The sequence below is a fragment of the Camelina sativa genome, chromosome 11 (assembly GCF_030686135.1).
Source record: "Camelina sativa cultivar CO46 ecotype springtype chromosome 11, ASM3068613v1".
Taxonomy (NCBI): domain Eukaryota; kingdom Viridiplantae; phylum Streptophyta; class Magnoliopsida; order Brassicales; family Brassicaceae; genus Camelina; species Camelina sativa.
Window position 1 is genome coordinate 28766596 of NC_141890.1, and position 16507 is coordinate 28783102.

General features: G+C 36.2%; 6 protein-coding genes across 11 annotated transcripts; 4 read left to right on the forward strand and 2 right to left on the reverse strand.

The window, feature by feature from the left end:
• The first annotated feature begins 729 nt into the window (after positions 1-729).
• Positions 730-1434, forward strand: LOC147934545 (uncharacterized). Its single transcript, XM_087472670.1, has one exon. It carries the CDS (start codon positions 730-732, stop codon positions 1432-1434), a length of 705 nt encoding a protein of 234 aa, XP_087328796.1.
• A 3704-nt stretch (positions 1435-5138) lies between these two features.
• Positions 5139-7333, reverse strand: LOC104724284 (uncharacterized). 6 transcript variants are annotated; one of them, XR_002034170.2, is made up of 5 exons: positions 7114-7333; positions 6788-6862; positions 6462-6574; positions 6076-6222; positions 5139-5968 (listed from the first exon to the last, which is right to left on the reverse strand). XR_002034170.2 is itself a non-coding variant. In XM_087471142.1 (5 exons), exons 1-4 carry the CDS (start codon positions 7228-7230, stop codon positions 6202-6204), a joined length of 318 nt encoding a protein of 105 aa, XP_087327268.1. In that variant the 5' UTR covers positions 7231-7322; the 3' UTR covers positions 5139-5968; positions 6076-6201. The 6 variants fall into 6 exon arrangements, 2 of the variants coding, with proteins under 2 accessions (XP_087327268.1, XP_087327269.1); XR_015570574.1 differs by having other exon boundaries at positions 5139-5996; XM_087471142.1 differs by having other exon boundaries at positions 6788-6854; positions 7114-7322.
• Positions 7334-8708: 1375 nt separating this feature from the next.
• LOC104728357 (uncharacterized) lies at positions 8709-9537 on the forward strand. The gene is made up of 2 exons (XM_010447345.2): positions 8709-9079; positions 9200-9537. The coding sequence occupies exons 1-2, from the start codon at positions 8709-8711 to the stop codon at positions 9474-9476; spliced, it is 648 nt and encodes a 215-aa protein (XP_010445647.1). The 3' UTR covers positions 9477-9537.
• A 3670-nt stretch (positions 9538-13207) lies between these two features.
• LOC147934546 (uncharacterized) lies at positions 13208-13654 on the forward strand. Its single transcript, XM_087472671.1, has one exon. It carries the CDS (start codon positions 13208-13210, stop codon positions 13652-13654), a length of 447 nt encoding a protein of 148 aa, XP_087328797.1.
• A 21-nt stretch (positions 13655-13675) lies between these two features.
• On the forward strand, positions 13676-15160 carry LOC147934547 (uncharacterized). Its single transcript, XM_087472673.1, has 5 exons — positions 13676-14077; positions 14176-14238; positions 14313-14727; positions 14808-15031; positions 15119-15160. Exons 1-5 carry the CDS (start codon positions 13676-13678, stop codon positions 15158-15160), a joined length of 1146 nt encoding a protein of 381 aa, XP_087328799.1.
• Positions 15161-15399: 239 nt separating this feature from the next.
• LOC109127349 (uncharacterized) lies at positions 15400-16025 on the reverse strand. Its single transcript, XM_019231956.2, has 2 exons — positions 15802-16025; positions 15400-15717 (listed from the first exon to the last, which is right to left on the reverse strand). The coding sequence occupies exons 1-2, from the start codon at positions 15973-15975 to the stop codon at positions 15451-15453; spliced, it is 441 nt and encodes a 146-aa protein (XP_019087501.1). The 5' UTR covers positions 15976-16025; the 3' UTR covers positions 15400-15450.
• Positions 16026-16507: the final 482 nt, after the last annotated feature.

Sequence of the window (16507 nt, forward strand, 5' to 3'; positions counted from 1 at the left end):
TTTTTAAAGGAAGGTACTATAGGCACTCCAATCCTTTGGATCCTATTAAATCTGATTCACCGTCCTATGGATGGCGAAGTTTGGTGTCTGCTCGCTCTCTGGTAAACAAAGGACTTATTAAACAGGTAGGATCCAGTGAATCCATTTTAGTATGGTTTGATCCATGGAATCCTGCTCAATCCCTGAGACCAGCATTGCGTTCGGGATCACCCATCGATCCAACGCTTAGAGTTGAAACTTTTATTGACAGGAGCTCACACTCCTGGAATCTGGCTTTACTTTCGGTTTCTTTCGAGCCGGAGGATGTTGCCATTATTTCTGCTTTACCTATTGGTAATTCTGCATCGCCGGATTGACTGGGTTGGCATTTGACAAAGAGTGGTCTATACACAGTTAAATCTGGGTATAAAGCTTTGCGTCAGAACCAGGCGGTCTCTGCTTCTATTATGGGCCCTAACATAACCCCTCCGCAGGCTTTCGTTTGGCATATTCGGTGCCCACCAAAAATTCGGCATTTTTTTATGGCAAACTATTACGGGTTGTGTGGCGACAACAGCTAACTTGCGGCGACGCGGCCTATCTTGTGATCTTGAATGTGGCTGTTGTGGTGAATCGGAGGAGACAATCAATCATGCCCTTTTTACATGTCCTCCGGCTAAGCAGGTTTGGGCTTTGTCTTCATTCCCGACTTCTCCGGGCTGTTTTCCTTCAGAATCTGTCTATGCCAACATGGACTATTTATTCTGGAGATTTCAGCAGAATCCCTCAGAGGATTACTTCCCTTGGATTCTCTGGTATATTTGGAAGGCTAGAAATGATAAAATTTTTAGCAATCTAGATTCCAACCCGGTAGCGATTTTACAATTAGCAGAGGAGGAAGCCAAGCTTTGGTTTTCCGCGCAAGAGGATACATCAGGAGTTTCTCCTCAAGATGGGTCTCGACCCACCTCTGGTCCTATGGTTAAGGATATTTTTTCAGTCAACAGACTTGGAACCCGTTACAGATGTTTTGTGGATGGTTCTTGGAAGGCAACTGACCAGTATACAGGTCGAGGATGGTATTGCATTTCTCCTGCGGGGGAATCTTCCACCATGGGTGCATCTAATCGTCGTCGTAGCTTGTCACCCCTTCACGCAGAAGTGGAAGCTTTAATTTGGGCAATGCTATGTCTGATTGGAGCAGATAATGAGAATGTTATTTTTCTCACAGACTGTTCTGATTTGGTGAAGATGGTGTCTTCACCTTCTGAGTGGCCCGCTTTCAAGACATACTTGGACGAGATCAAGGCTGATAAGGAGGAATTTCTTTCTTTTGTATTAATCTACGTCCCCCGAACGCAAAATGGTAACGCAGACAAGCTGGCGCGTCGTGTCAGGATTGAGTCTCATCAAATTACCTTTGTAAACGTTTTTCCTTCCGATTGGCTTATTTGAGCCAATTTTGTATCTTGTTATCAAAAAAAATTAAAAAAAATAACCAATATACATATTATCTCATATGATGCTCATATTATTTTTGTTATTAAAATTTTAACTCTATTCCATGAAGAAGTGATTTTACGATGAGATAGATAGTTAAATGTTATTACTAAACTGAATGTCTAGTGATGAAACTTATTTCACATTAAAAAAATTCAAATATTAATATGTATCATTTATAAAAGAAATCATTTAAGAATATTAGTAATTTTTTATGTTTGATTTTGTAATTTCAACACATGTATTTTTGTAATGCATATGTCAAAACATAAGATAATTCAAAATAAATTATAATTTATAGGAATGAATCTTCAGTTATTTGATGAGAATGTCTCTATATTTTATACATATATGTTTTTTTTTTATAAATTTCACTCATTTAAAATTGATTATGACATGAGGTAAAATTAGTACTTATGAGACAACAACATAACAAATATATCTTAAATAATGTTGATTCAGTTTTTTTGCGAATTATATTTTGTTCATTTTTATTTGTATTTTCCATTCTTACTAAGATATAGATTTGATATGATGTATTAATTGTGTTTGATATAAAATATTTAGTTATATGTATTAAGATAAAATGTGTAATTAAACTTAAAATATGGTTTATTACGATGATATAGATATTTAAATGGTACTCCTTGTCCTATAAGAGTTTTTGGGTAAAAGGTAAAAGCACAAAAATTAATAAACAGTAAATCTTATGTCATTTATAAAACTTCAACTAATAGAAAAATATACTGCATAGTTCAAATAATCATAAATTTTTATATTAATAAAAATTGTACATAGAAATTTGAGAGATTATTATAAAATAGAGCGAAAAAGTCTTAAAACTCTTATAAAATAGAACTGAGAGTGTATTAAAATTAAATATAAGAGGTTCATATTCAATATTAAAATGTTACAAAATAAATCTAAAAATATGCATATTACTACTTAGTTATTCTCAATAAACTCTTTAACTTTTACCTGTGTAATACTGCAGACTTTATCTAGTGTATATATAAATAATAAAAAATCTTTACTGAAAACAAACAGCAATACAGTAAAACCTCTATAAATTAATAATGTTGGGACCATGAAAATCTATTAATTTTTAGAAGTTTTAATTTCTCGATTTATAGAGAGACTTTCCTAATTTGGTAAAAAAAATTAAAAATAAGATTTAATCGTTATAACTAATTTTTTTATAAAATCAATTACAAGGAAAATAACAATTATCATGTTTTGAATATAACACTTAAAGATTTTTATATAGTAAAAATATTAAAAATGAACTTTAATAAAATTGATGTGTATATATATACATATATTTAGATAATTTTATATAATTACTAGCAATTGATCCGCGCTACGCGCAGGTGTTACATGAAAGTGTATTTTGGATTTTTTTGTGTATATTATTTTTTGGTTATGTAAATTCATCTTTATATCTGTTTTTGTATTTGATTGGGGAGCTTATGTTGTTTGTTGGGTATTTTTTTTTAAAAATAGGTTTTGCAGTAAGTATAGGTTTTCAGTTCTCCCATGTGTACCTTTCATTCTCTAATTAAGTAATGGACTCTTTTAAAAAGGTTGTTGCATTTTGAGTTTCATTAGGACTATCTCAGTATTTGGCTGGATTTACCCTGTTTTCTGATTTGCGATTTTTGAAAATTTTCGTTTTTTGTGGATTTGTGTTTGCGTATGTATTGATTCTGAAATACTACTGGTTTCTGCTGTTTTTTGCTATTTTCCGGGAGCCTTGGTTTTGGCTCGATTGCATTTACTAATCTTTTTTAGCGTCTCTTTTGTGGTTTGCTAGTGTCTGCATCTCTTACCTTCTTTTTTTAGTTTGGTGATAGATGTCTCAACAGGTGCCAAATTAGGTTTACTTGTTTTAGTTTTGTTACCTTCATCCTTTTTTTTTTCCTAATTCCCCTATTTTGATCAGTCTTCCTTTTGTACTTTTGCGACCTTGTTTTTGTTTGCTGTATTTTTCTTTGAAGTTGTTCTTCGTGCATAACAATTTTATATCTTATAGGTAAACACCATTTTGCTAACATCTTTATCATCGTGTTCATAGTTGTTCGTAATATATGTGACTTATGTTGGCATGCTGCGCTATTGATTTTCATAAGTTGTTTCCTTTTTTGTTGTATTTTCAATTGTTTGAGATTGGACACATCGACATAATATTTGAATAAAAGAACTTGTAAAGAACTCTTACATTGGAAATATAGGTCATTATTAAAGGATGATAACATTCATAAACCATATTGTCTATCGTTTAGCTAAAAGAAGAAGACAAATTTGATCATTTGTTTGTAGTAGTAGCAATGGGGGCATCTATTTTCCATGTCAGTGAGGCTACAGATGATTGTTGGTTGAACTTCTCTCAATGTAGTGAAGTAGCGTTGTAGTTTTTGCACATTGATTTTGTGTAAGGACTTCTTGTTATTTTTCCAGCATTGATCACCCTTTGCTTTGTTTTCTTTCCAGCCTAGTTTATCCAGCCACAATTGGCCTGCCTCAGTGTCACCCCTGCACAACTTCACAATTCCGTAAAGGTAAATACTGTTTGCATAATTACCTTATGCTACCTTTTTCAAGTGTTCCAACCCTTCTTCTGTGTTGTTGTTGTGAAAATACTCCTGGATTCTTTTGATGTAGTGTGCCTACACATTTCCACTTGCAATGCATTTTACCATTAGATCTTGGTACTTGCTTATTGCTGCTAGTGGTCTTAGGTTGATATTTTTGTAAACTCGATGATCTTGGGCTGCCTTTGCAAAGTCTGGTGATGCTAGTATAATATACCTGATCATTTTTCGTGAAATCCGAGCAGCTCTTGAGATTATATCTCCAAGCACGTCGTTTGGTAGTTCGTCAAGTGAGTAGAGTGTGTTTCGTTGCATTTTTTCAAAGTTGGAGAATATATTTTTCTACTATTTTTTCTTTCGTCCTTTATAGAATCGACGTTTGTTGCAGTTACGTTTGTGTGTGTTAAAAATATTAATGTCGAGCTGCCACTATTTATTTTAATTGGACCTTTGATATTGATGTCGTTATGAGTTCTACTCGTTACCTTCTTAATCATTAATTTAAGACTTCATTGTATGAGTTATTTGGTTTAGTGGGGTTTGATTTTAATTTTCGATCCTTTTATATTTTCTTACGTTTTTAAATTATGGACATTTATAACTTTTTAAAGGAAATTACAATGGGAATACATATGTTTTACATGGAATATAATTTGTCATTTATATTTATGATAAATAAGAAGTGTGGTTGAATTTTTTTCCTAGATTGTTATAAACATTTTTTGACCTCATTTAAATTTTTAGTCTATACTTTGTTTCCCTCTGCTGTCCGTTTAGAATGCGTTTCTATTTGAGAGTCCGACCCCTCTTTTTTTTTTTTAATTTTTTTTCTTTTATTTGTTTAATGTGGGTTCTGGGGTTTTTAGTTTTTTTTTTGCTTAATTTGTGTTGGAAATATTTTTCCTTTTAAGTAGCGGTAATTAATTACGGACTTGAAATTTGGAGTATATTATTTTCCGAAAAAAGACTTTATTTTAGTTATATTCGCTGTTAAAATGAAACTCTCTTTGTTTCAATGAATCGAGCCATATAGTAGTATAGTAGGGAAAATAGCCACTCCTATGAATCTTTTTTATTATTTGAAAGGGCGTTTTATTTAATTAAACGTAATGGGAAAATTATTTTAATTTTTTTTCCCTCCCTGTTAGATTGTCTATTGTGTAATCACTAACGATAATGGCAGACTTGGATTCTCCCGCTGTGTCTCAGTCTAACTTGACGCAGATGCTTAACGGGTGTCCTTATCTGGAGGTAATTTGTTAAAAGCTTGCTGAGGCGTTGGTCAGAAGAAGCCAGAAAGCGTGGAAATTGAATTCGGGTTTTATATTCTTGTGATGCTTGCAGTCTCTGCAACTTAATATCCAAGGTATCCTAGTAGATGCCACAGCTTTCCAGTCTGTTAGATTCTCCTTGCCAGAAACTCTCAAAGTTCTAAGGTTACAACCACTGCTTGAGTCTGAGGCCATTCTTCCCATGAACAGATTCAAAGTCACTGGAACTTGTTTATCTCAGGCTAATTATAGTGCCTTCCTTTCTCCTTCACCTTCTTTTACTTTGCAAAGCCTGTCTCTTGTGCTGGACTTGATATCTGACAAGCTAATCATAGCTATCACAGGAACTCAAAAGTTTTCAGGGGGTATATATTATAAACGATTTAAGGACATCGTGAAATTAAGCTAATGAAAATAGGAGATGCTTCTGCCATTGTTGAAAATCAAATGAACTCAGAAGTTGTGGCAAATATAAAAACATTCAGGAGACTCTTCGGATGGGCAGCGGTTGTTGAAATTCTGTCCTGATCCTGTTATTGAAATGATTGACCCATATGCAGCTAAAATGTTTTTGATATAGATATCTGAACTGGATAGTTGGTCGTTTGGGGATGTATAGAATGAATCCTGTATAGTAGTGGATAAGTATGTTTTCCTAAAAGGGGAAAAATGTCTCGTTTAAAACATTCAAATACACACAGAAATAAAAGTTTGAAAGAGACTCTTTAGCTTACCTTAGCATGGTCAGGTGTTGTATGAATCCTAGGTTGTATACAAATTGTATATAGATTGTTCTGCGGTCATGAACTTGCTTCCCATTGCACAAAAGATCAAAGAATGCAAGACGTTTGAACTGTCTGTTAAACCAACAGTTGCTGCATCTGCTAGTACAAGTTTCCAATATGAGATAGAAAAAAAATTAAACCACCTTGACTTGCAACGATTTTCCAGCAAAAAATTGGATTAAAATAATATATGATCCTAAAGATAATCGAACAATTATAAAGCTAGCAATCTACGATACTATACAGAAATATTTGACGTCCTAGCCAAACAAAGATAGTCGTTCTTATCTTACTAAAAGAAACTAATGATAAAAATGAAACAAACAGGTCCACACCTCCATTACAGCATGACAATCCATTACAACGTCAAAGACTGCATCAAGCCCTCCAAGTTTTCGCAGTTTCTCCTTGAACATTCCTCCAGCTTTTTTCACAGTACCAGAGGTATCTGGATGAAGAAGAACAATATAAATTATTAGCAAGAAAAAATATAGATCAATTATAATATTGTGTAGGATCTACAACCGGCTACACATCTGTTAAACTGAATCACTGGAAGCAAATAAGTCACAGCAGATAACATGGCTTCTCAATTTCTATAACCCTATATAAAGTCAGCAAGTCAAATGTTTCCAACAAAACAGAGAAGAAGTTCAAGTACCATCAAAAGAGATTTTGGACAAGGACGCCTTCTCCATATGTGAGCAATTCCCGACGCTTTGCCATCCCTACAATCCTGCATTTGAATCAATGATTTAATTTTAAAAAAAAAAAAAAAAAAAAAAAAACCCAATGATTTCGTGGCATAAACAATTTAGGGAAAGTTAAAGTTGGCTAATTTTTAATTAAATTCACCACCACCAAGATAGAGGAGATTGAAGCCAAACTAATTCTATAGCAATATGCATCATCAAAGAATCAGAGACAAAGAAAATTATAAAAAGCATAAAATTGGAGGAGATGACATTATATAGGACTTAAACTTACGCCAATTGAAGAAAGAGTACTGGGGCTTGAATTACGGTCCGTTATACAGGAAGACGTTACAATAAAGATGGAATACATGGAAGACAGTGAAAAGGTGTGAAGGAGTGGCAAATCCATTAGGTGAAGCAGGATGAAAGAATAAAGAAGGGAGGGACGACGCTTCAGGTCGCACAACGGAGGACGGCCGAGCGAAGTTTTGTGGAATGAGGTTTTATTTCACTGGCAAATAAAACATGTATTAATAATAGATTGGGCTTTTAAACAGATATGGGCCAAACAAATAGAAACTTGGGTAATGTCGAAAATTGTGTTTAATAAATAGAATGACTGGGATTATATATATAGAAAAAGGTAACTTTATATATATAGATTAATTTATATTATTGATGGGATTATATATTATAAAGAGTTTTCAATAAAATTATTATTTTATTATATTATCGAATTGTGTCAAAATTACACTAGTCACATTATGAAACCTGAAAAAATTTATTAATTTATAGAGATTACTAATTGAATTAATCTATGGAGGTTCTAGTGTATAAGCAACATGACATAAACCAAAGAAAAAGAAAGTAGGAACCACGAATGATAGAAAAACTTTTCCAAGAGGTAAGGAAATTATATTATTACGTTGATATATATAGCAACAAACATAAGCCACTCAGATTATTTTGGGCTGCAAAGGCCCGTGTCGTAGTGTAAGAAAGTGATTTTTTATTGACCCGACCCATCGGTTTAACCGTGAATTGCCTGGTTTTAGCAGGTTTTTCTGGTTCTATCCGATTATTTAACAATCCGGTTTTCAGGGATAACTAGGACTGGACTGTAGGCCGGTTCACGGTTTAGCCGGTCCGACCGGCTGGTCTGGTCCAGGTTTAAAAACATTGGTGTCGACTGACACTGGTGTCGACTGACACTGGTGTCGACTGACATTGGTGTCGACCGACATTGACTCCGCAAACACGCTCTGCTTGAAGCCGATACTTGAATTTTCGATTCTAACCACCTCCCATCTGTCCCAAAACTCATCCAAAGACTATAGGAGACTAATGGAACCCTATAACATCCAACACAAACAAGAAAAAAAAACACCACAACAACACAAAACAAGCAAAACACAAGAGATCTCAGGCTTAGATCAGCCATTGTCATGCACTCATCTCTTTGTAGGAAGTTTCTGACCCAAACTAACGAATCCAACACCTTAGAAGGTTCCTCATTCGTTCCTACCACAAGATCTTCACTCCCTAGCAACATATTTCCCAAAACAGGACAAGAATCACCACAATCTCTCAAGAACACTCTCTCTTCTCCCTTTTCTCTCTATTTTTCTCTCTAGACGGCACAAAGTGACTTTCTCGAAACCCTGAGGTCGACTTCTCACATATATATCCCAGTAAGGAATCGGTATAAAATGAAAAATTACCAAAAAAAAACAAAAAACAAAGATATGCACTTGTCAAAAAAAAAAGAAAAAAAGAAGTAAGCTCTATAATTTATTGCTGTAAAATTAACATTGACACAAAGACCAATAAATAGTTTGTGTGTGTAATTTATATAGTTTCTCTCAATCTTGCTCTCTGCGTTTCAAAATGGAGAAAGAAGCATTAGTTCCCAAACTCACTTCTGTATCACGGACGCCTACAATAAAAAAGTATGTTCTGTTGATCCTCAAAATATTGGCCTTCTTGGTCATTCTCTCTTTCACCATTGCCGTGATGGTCTATTGCTTTATCGCAGCGTATGAAAAAGATAAAGAAAGAGAAAATTATGTCCCAAATATTACAATACCTTCTATGGATTTCACGGTTCTTAATATAACCGAGACTAGTCTTAGTTTAAAATGGAATTTATTGATAAGGATCCCTAGAGATCTTCCTGGTTGGTATATGTGTCACAGGGGAGATTTTAAGTTTTTCATACTATACAAAGGTGTGACCATCGCTACTTCATCCATAGAGAGGTTAATTACGTACACTTTTTTTTTTCATTATATACTCCTATATGTTAGAAAATTTTATAACTTGATTTAGCTTGTTTGTTCACATGTTTTTTTGTTTAATTCATCTTTATGGTCGATCAGTTACAATCTTATACCACGGTGGGCTCAGCTGATTAGTGTTTCATCGATTGTTTCCGAGGAAGGTATGGACAGTGTGATTATGAAAGATATTATGGAGAGTATTAAGGAGATGGGTGAAATACGGTTCGGATCGCGGTTGCTTCTTCCGGATTGCAGATATGGGACGAGTGCAAAGATGAACTATGCGTGTGATGAAGCCAAGTTACGTTTCGAGTCTGGCTCTCTCAGGAATGCAACTTTGTTTGGAAACCTCCCTATCTGCCGCTACCTTCGCTAAAGTATACCTTTAGCATTTCCAATATTATTTTACACCTTATTTCCTCAATCATTATATGAGTCTTTCCCCATCATTTTTTACTATATATGCCAAATACTGTATTTTCATTATAAATTTGTTGATGTACCCAAGAGTGGACAAGACCAATGTTTCATTTTAATGTTGGGCGGCCCTCGTCATACGGACACCTTCAAATAGTATGATACGATTTGCTTATAGAAAAGGATTTGATAGATTATAGAACTGGAATTACAAAAGAAATTGAGGATTTTGTTAATGGAGCTCCTCCCACTCCCCCTAAAAGACCTCACCAAATACTTGATAAAGCTCTCTAACCCTCTCCACATTGTATATATAGATAGACAAAAGAAATAAGCTAAACCAGCCTCGGTTTACTTTCACACTAAACCTTTGTTAAGTTGATACTTAAGAAAAATATGATTAAGCCATTGAATTGCTTCTATCAATACCCCTGCCTTTGAAAACAACCTTGTCCTCAAGGTTGAAATGAGCAAACTGTTTAGCCAACCCCTTCTTTTAGCTTCCCAGGACATTCAAAATATGGCAGCACTTCCCGCTTCAGCAACAACTCTTCATGCCCTGTTTTCAGATTGTCCCTGGCCTCCAAATTCAAATTCAGTTCTGATCTGACTTGGAGATTTTCCTTTAGCTGCGCCAACATTACGTTTCTTGCTTGTATCAGAGTCTCACACGTCAACATGTCTTCAATTTCATCATGACTAATATTCTCTGCGAAAGAGGACACTGAACTAGGCAACATGATTATCTGTTTGGCCGTGACATCATCCAGTTAAAACACCATTTCTATCTCCCAAGGTTTTTGCTCCAGATAACGAATTTTCCACGCCATGCCATTCTTTTCTTTTTCCCGTTCAGCCACCTTGTTTAGATAGACAACAAGAAACCCCCTCTCCATCAGCTTAACTTCTATTTCTCCACTAACAGCAGCCACACTGATTTTTAGCACTATTTGAAATTCATTCGCCCTTCCACTTGCAGTAGTGTAGGCAAACCCATCCACTTGCAGTAGTGTAGGTAAATGAAACTGTATGCTTCTCTTTGTTGAGTCCTCCATTGCAGCAACAATTTCCAGAGAAGAATCATCACCACTCATGAAACCTGCACTAAGAACCAAGGGAACTATCTCCAGGCTAACACCCTGTCTCCCAATCCAACGCTTTCAAGCCCGCACTAAATAGTTTTTCAATTCCCAGCACTGACAACTGAATCCATTTGTTAACATCAATGCAAACTGCATGTCTTGTGGTAGCAATGGCAAGCTCTTTACCGAGCGATAATGCCCATGTTCTTTTGAAATATGTCAGTTCCATTAACCCTTTGCCTAGTGGAGCTTCTTCTTTCGTATACGTTTGCAACACCCAAGTGTTCCTGTACTTCTTTTTAAATTTGACTCTCTTCCCGCTTGTCATGGACTGCTGCTTATCAATTGTCATCAATCCCCTTAAATGCTTTACACAAATCAGTGCATAGACACAATTGTTGAGCTTAGTAAGTTTTCTCTTAGGCTTCAGCCTTGTACTCTTCTTCACTCTGGAATTCTGCTCAACAAAAGCTCTCTTCTTCTTCTTAGGTAATTTCAACGGCCATATTTTGTCAGCCACTTGGTCAGTGCTCATGTTTCTCATGTGACTAAAGCATATTAGCCCTTGTGATTCTCTCACTGTCCAAGTTTTATGACCTTTGCACTTGTTCTTCCTCAGATGTCGAAGTAGTTTCTCCCTGTGCATCACCCTGAATCTGTATTTGAGCTTAGAGAGCTTGTTGTAGAATCTCTTCTTTTTCCTCCTAAGTTGATCACTGCAATCCCTCTTGTGAAGAGAATCGAGTTGTGCATTCTTCCTAGGTTTGTATTTTACTTTCTCTTTGAATTTTGTTCCTTTCTTCCACTTTTTGGAGGATGTATTCTTCCTTGTGATTCTACAGTTACTCCGCAGTCTATCATCACACACTTGGAAACAGTCTACTTTGTTCCCAATCTGTGACTTCTTCTTCTTTACCTTAGTTTCCCACAAGAACAGCCTATCAATCCCGGCATAGCAACACATCACTCTTTCACATCCTTTCATTCCCCTCATGCTTTGAATTTTGAAGTCCCTCTTCCTTTTAGACTAAAATTTGAGTTGGTCATTGTTCTTTGGTTTGAACTTGCACCTCCTAAACTTACCACATTTCATCTTTTTTCCTTTTTCTCACTCCTTGACCTTTCCATGGCCTCTCAACAACCAGTAAATAGGTACCTTTGTTCAATTTGGCTTTTAATTTCTCCTCTTCCCTCGTTTTACCTCTATTGATCTTCTTCTGAATTTGAGTAGGCATAAGTTTAACTTTTTCAGCTTTATGTTTAAACCCCTTCGCCTTTGTGAACTTATTCTAATATCTCATATTCTCTCCTTTAGTCATTTTCTCGAACGTCTGGTAGGCATTCTCACACATTTGCTTCGTTGGCATCCACAAAAAATTTGAGCGCATTCCATAGAGTTGCAGAGATGTGCATAATTGACTACCCGAATTTCTTCTCCTCTTGACTTTGTTTCTGTCTATATTATGCTTCTGGTTGGTCCTATTCCATCTGGGAGAAACATCTTTGTGCCTCTTCTTTTTTTTTTCCTCTTAGTCATTTTATCAAACACTTGGCATGCATCCTTAATCATCTCGAAATCTGTCTAATTTTCCTCACCTTGATGGCGTGTTCCATCTCTTAGAGTATTGTCAACCTCAAACGCAGACTACTCCTCTTGTTCAACACTCAGATTTTCCGTTTCTGAGTTATCTTCTAGCTGATCTGGAACTTTGTTTTATGATGGCTCCTTGCGTAACTGCTTCAACTCAAGAAAAGCTTGCTTGATTTCTGATACTAGACTGAGTCATTCTAGAATTTTGTTGTTCCCAAACCTCCACAAAAATCCAGCTTTAATCTCTTTCCAACTTGTGAAATGATTCATGGAATTTCGAAACTCAAACCAGACGCAAAAGAAACCTTCTCTTTTTCATAGAATCCCTGAGCATTAAAATATTCTTCGACCTCTGAAATCCACCTCTCAGGATCGTCATCGCCAAAGAAGACCGGAACCTCCACAAAGTTGTCACCAAATCCCATTGGATCGAACTGCTCTGATACCAATTTGATATGATTTCCTTATAGAAAAGGATTTGATAGATTATAGAACTGGAATTACAAAAGGAACTGAGGATTTTGTTAATGGAGCTCCTCCCACTCCCCCTAAAAGACCTCACCAAATACTCGATAAAGCTCTCTAACCCTCTCCACATTGTATATATAGATGGACCGACGTACTATTTCCCCCTCGGAACTATCATATTGTGCCAGTTTCCCATCGATCTTTGCATTCTTACTAGTTCTCCTTCGGACTTATATCCTCCGCCTATTTCCACCCGAATCCATACTTCTCCGCCTATTTCCCCATCGAACTTAAACTTCTCATCAAATTTCCCATCGTTTTGGTTATAACGGTTTACTGTTTTGATTAACCAACCACAAACCTTATTAACCAAATTAAACCCTATTAAACCGGATTACTAACCGATTACAACCCGATTACATAAGTAAACCTAACTTTAACCTAAAAATAAAAAAATCCCCAAATCAATTTTTCCCCTTTTCTCTCTCGACGAACCCTAAGATTTTTTTGTGATTTCTTCTTCTCGATTCTTCTCTCTTGGCGCTTGCGATGGCGTTAATTCCCGTTACTACTCCGCCTATTGGAGTAGATTTCGACAAAGAAGCTGCGGATCGAGATGAATTTCATATGGACAAGTTGGCAACAGATTTTACGGAGACGGAGAAATCGATTCGCCATAACGTGTACCCAGAAAGTGACGATGAGGCTGAGGAACGTGTTCGTAGTGATGCTGCGAGAAGGGGGTGTGGAATCGTTCGTGGTGATGGTTCGATGTGCAAAGGCCAAAGCTTCTACAATGGAATCGCTTTTAAAAAGTGTGTTCTCGACTATGCACTGGCAAGCAAATGTAACCTGAAGCAATACATGTATGATAGGGATAGAATCGGTTTTAAGTGTGTTGGTGCTAAGGGGAAATGCATGTGGAAAGTGTATGCCGCATCTCTTCGCAATGACTCGATGTGGAGGATTACACTCTACACGAACAAGCATATTTGAGTACCTAATGGAGAGTGTGAAATGTTTAAGGTCCCAGTCATAGCTAGGTTATTTCTTGATAAGATTAGAGAAGAACCAGAATATTACATGCCTTTGAAGATGGAGCAAACAATAATGGAGAAGTGGAAGATATCAGTTACTAGGGGTCAATGTCAAGCTGCTAGGAGAAAGGATTTGGGATGGATAGAGCTTGAATATGACACTCAGTTTGAACGGCTCAGAGACTATAGGGCTGAGATATTGGAAGCAAATCAAGGTTCTGTTGTAGAGATTGATATGGTGAAGAACGATGCTGGACAAGATGTGTTTAAGCAATTCTATGTTTGCTTTGATGTTCTTAGAAGAACATGGAAAAAATCATGCAGAACACTGATAGGAGTTGATGGTTGTTTCTTAAAAGAAAAGATCAAGGGACAGTTGCTGGTTGCTTTTTGAGAGATGATGATAATGCTATTTACCCAATAGCTTGGTGTGTTGTTCAAGTTGAGAACACGGATAATTGGTCATGATTTGTGAATAAGCTGAAGATTGACTTGGAATTAGGTGATGGGGATGGTTACATTATGGTGTCTGATCGACAAAAGGTATGTGTGGTTGGATATGTTTTATGTTTTGATTAAGAGTGGATCAGTTTTTAATCATGTTTTCTTTGTTCCAGGGGTTGATTAAGGCGGTTGAGTTAGAGTTACCAAAGATTGAGCATCGAAAATGTGTTAGGCACATTTATGGCAATCTAAAGAAGAATCATCCGAATAAGAAGCGGCTGAAGAAACTCCTCTGGGATCTAGCTTGGTGCTACAACAGTAAAGATTACGAAGAGAGCTTGGAGAGGATCCATGCATATGATAGTAAATTATTTGTAGATGTGATGAAGACTAAACCAAAGACTTGGTGTAGGGCATTCCACAAGATTGGCAGCTATTGTGAGGATGTTGAAAACAACTCTGTGGAGTCCTTCAATAATACAATCAACAAGGCAAGAGAGAAACCATTTGTGGCCATGTTGGAAGTTGTACGAAGGCTTGCCATGGTTCGGATTGCTAAACGGTCTGCACTATCTCATTCACACGAAGGTTAGCAACACTACATTTCTACCATCTTTCATTTATATGTACTGAAATCAACATTTTAATATGTTTCATGTATTTTTCAGGGATATGCACTCCATATGTGAAACGTTTCTTGGCTGAAGAGCATAAGGCAGCTTCTCAGTGCTTTGTATATCCCAGCACAAATGGAGCTTATGAAGTGTACCTGGGATATGACAAACACAGAGTCTGTTTGAATGAAAGAACTTGTACCTGCATGAAGTTTCAGATATGTGGAATCCCCTGCGAGCATGCTTATGGACTGATAATGAAGAAGAATACTACACAGGTTAGTCTTCATTCATTAAATTGATTCTAATGTGATGGCTGGTTCTTTGTTTCATTAAATTGATTATAATTTTGTTTAAATTTGTAGGATGGAACTCAAGTGGAATCTTCTCAAGGTTGTATGACTTAAGAGAAGTAATGTGGGATGGAGGAAGTAATGTGGGATGGAGAAGCTTGGATTAGCACAAGTAGGACTTTTTTTTTTTTTGGTATTGTGACTTGTTTCGGACATATGTGTTCTGTCTTAGTGTGGTCTATGTCTCTTTTGAACCATTTTAACTCGGTTTCAGTTGTATGGTTTCGGATATACTCCTTTGAACATGAATGTATGGTCTCTTTTCAACCATTTTAACATCTCTTTTTAAAAAAAAAAACATGATGTCTCATAAAATCCAACATAGAAAACAGCTTACAATGTCATCATATTAGCTTAACTAGACCACAGATGATCAAACAACCAACTACTAAAACAATTATCATCCTATTCATCCTGGTTTTGAATTCAGCTTTTACATCTTCAATCCTCTCAAATATCTCTTTCTCAAGCTCCATTTCCATCTTCTTCTCAAGCTCCATTTGCATCTTCTTCTCAACCTTCATTGTCTCTGATAAGAACTCTTTCATTGTCTCCACCTCATCCAACAAAGCCTCATCGATCCACTTGAAAAGGTGATTGTCATTCATAAGCTAGACCATATATAATTGATTTTGTTATCATTTACAACCTTTTCAAAGATTAATAACCAAATAATAACTTTAACTTCATATTACCTTGTTTCCAGCTGCATACACACAACGAAAGTACCGTCGATTTGGGTTATGGTCGGATTTGGAAGTTTTGGCCACAACTGCTTCTCCACACCAACATCTCTTAGGTACACCAACAACTCTACCTCTTTCGCGGACATTTTTCGAACAGCTAGAAGATCCAGAGACATTGCTCATGATTTTGAGAGAGAGGGATTTCCTTTTCAATTTCGATTTTTAGGGTTCATAGTAGCAAATTTGGGGGTTATCGAGTTTAAAATAGAAGAAGAAGAAGTCGGGTCGGGTTGAATCTATTACCCGGGTTCTAAATTGATTTTATACCGGTTTGATATGAATTTCTATCGGGTTTAGACCCAAAACCGTGTAAACCCAGTTCGATGGAGAAATAGGCGGAGAAGTATGGATTCGGGGGGAAATAGGCGGAGGATATAAGTCCGAAGGAGAACTAGTAAGAAGACAAAGATCTGGCACGATATGATAGTTCTGGGGGGAAATAGTACGTCGGTCCATATATAGATAGACAAAAGAAATAAGCTAAACCAGCCCCGGTTTACTCTCACACTAAACCTTTGTTAAGTTGATACTTAAGAAAAATATGATTAAGCCATTGAACTGCTTCTATCATAGTATACAACGCCTCATATTGCTTCAGCTTAGCAAATCATATACAATAGAAAGATTTGGCACTCCTCACCCATAAATTCTTTAG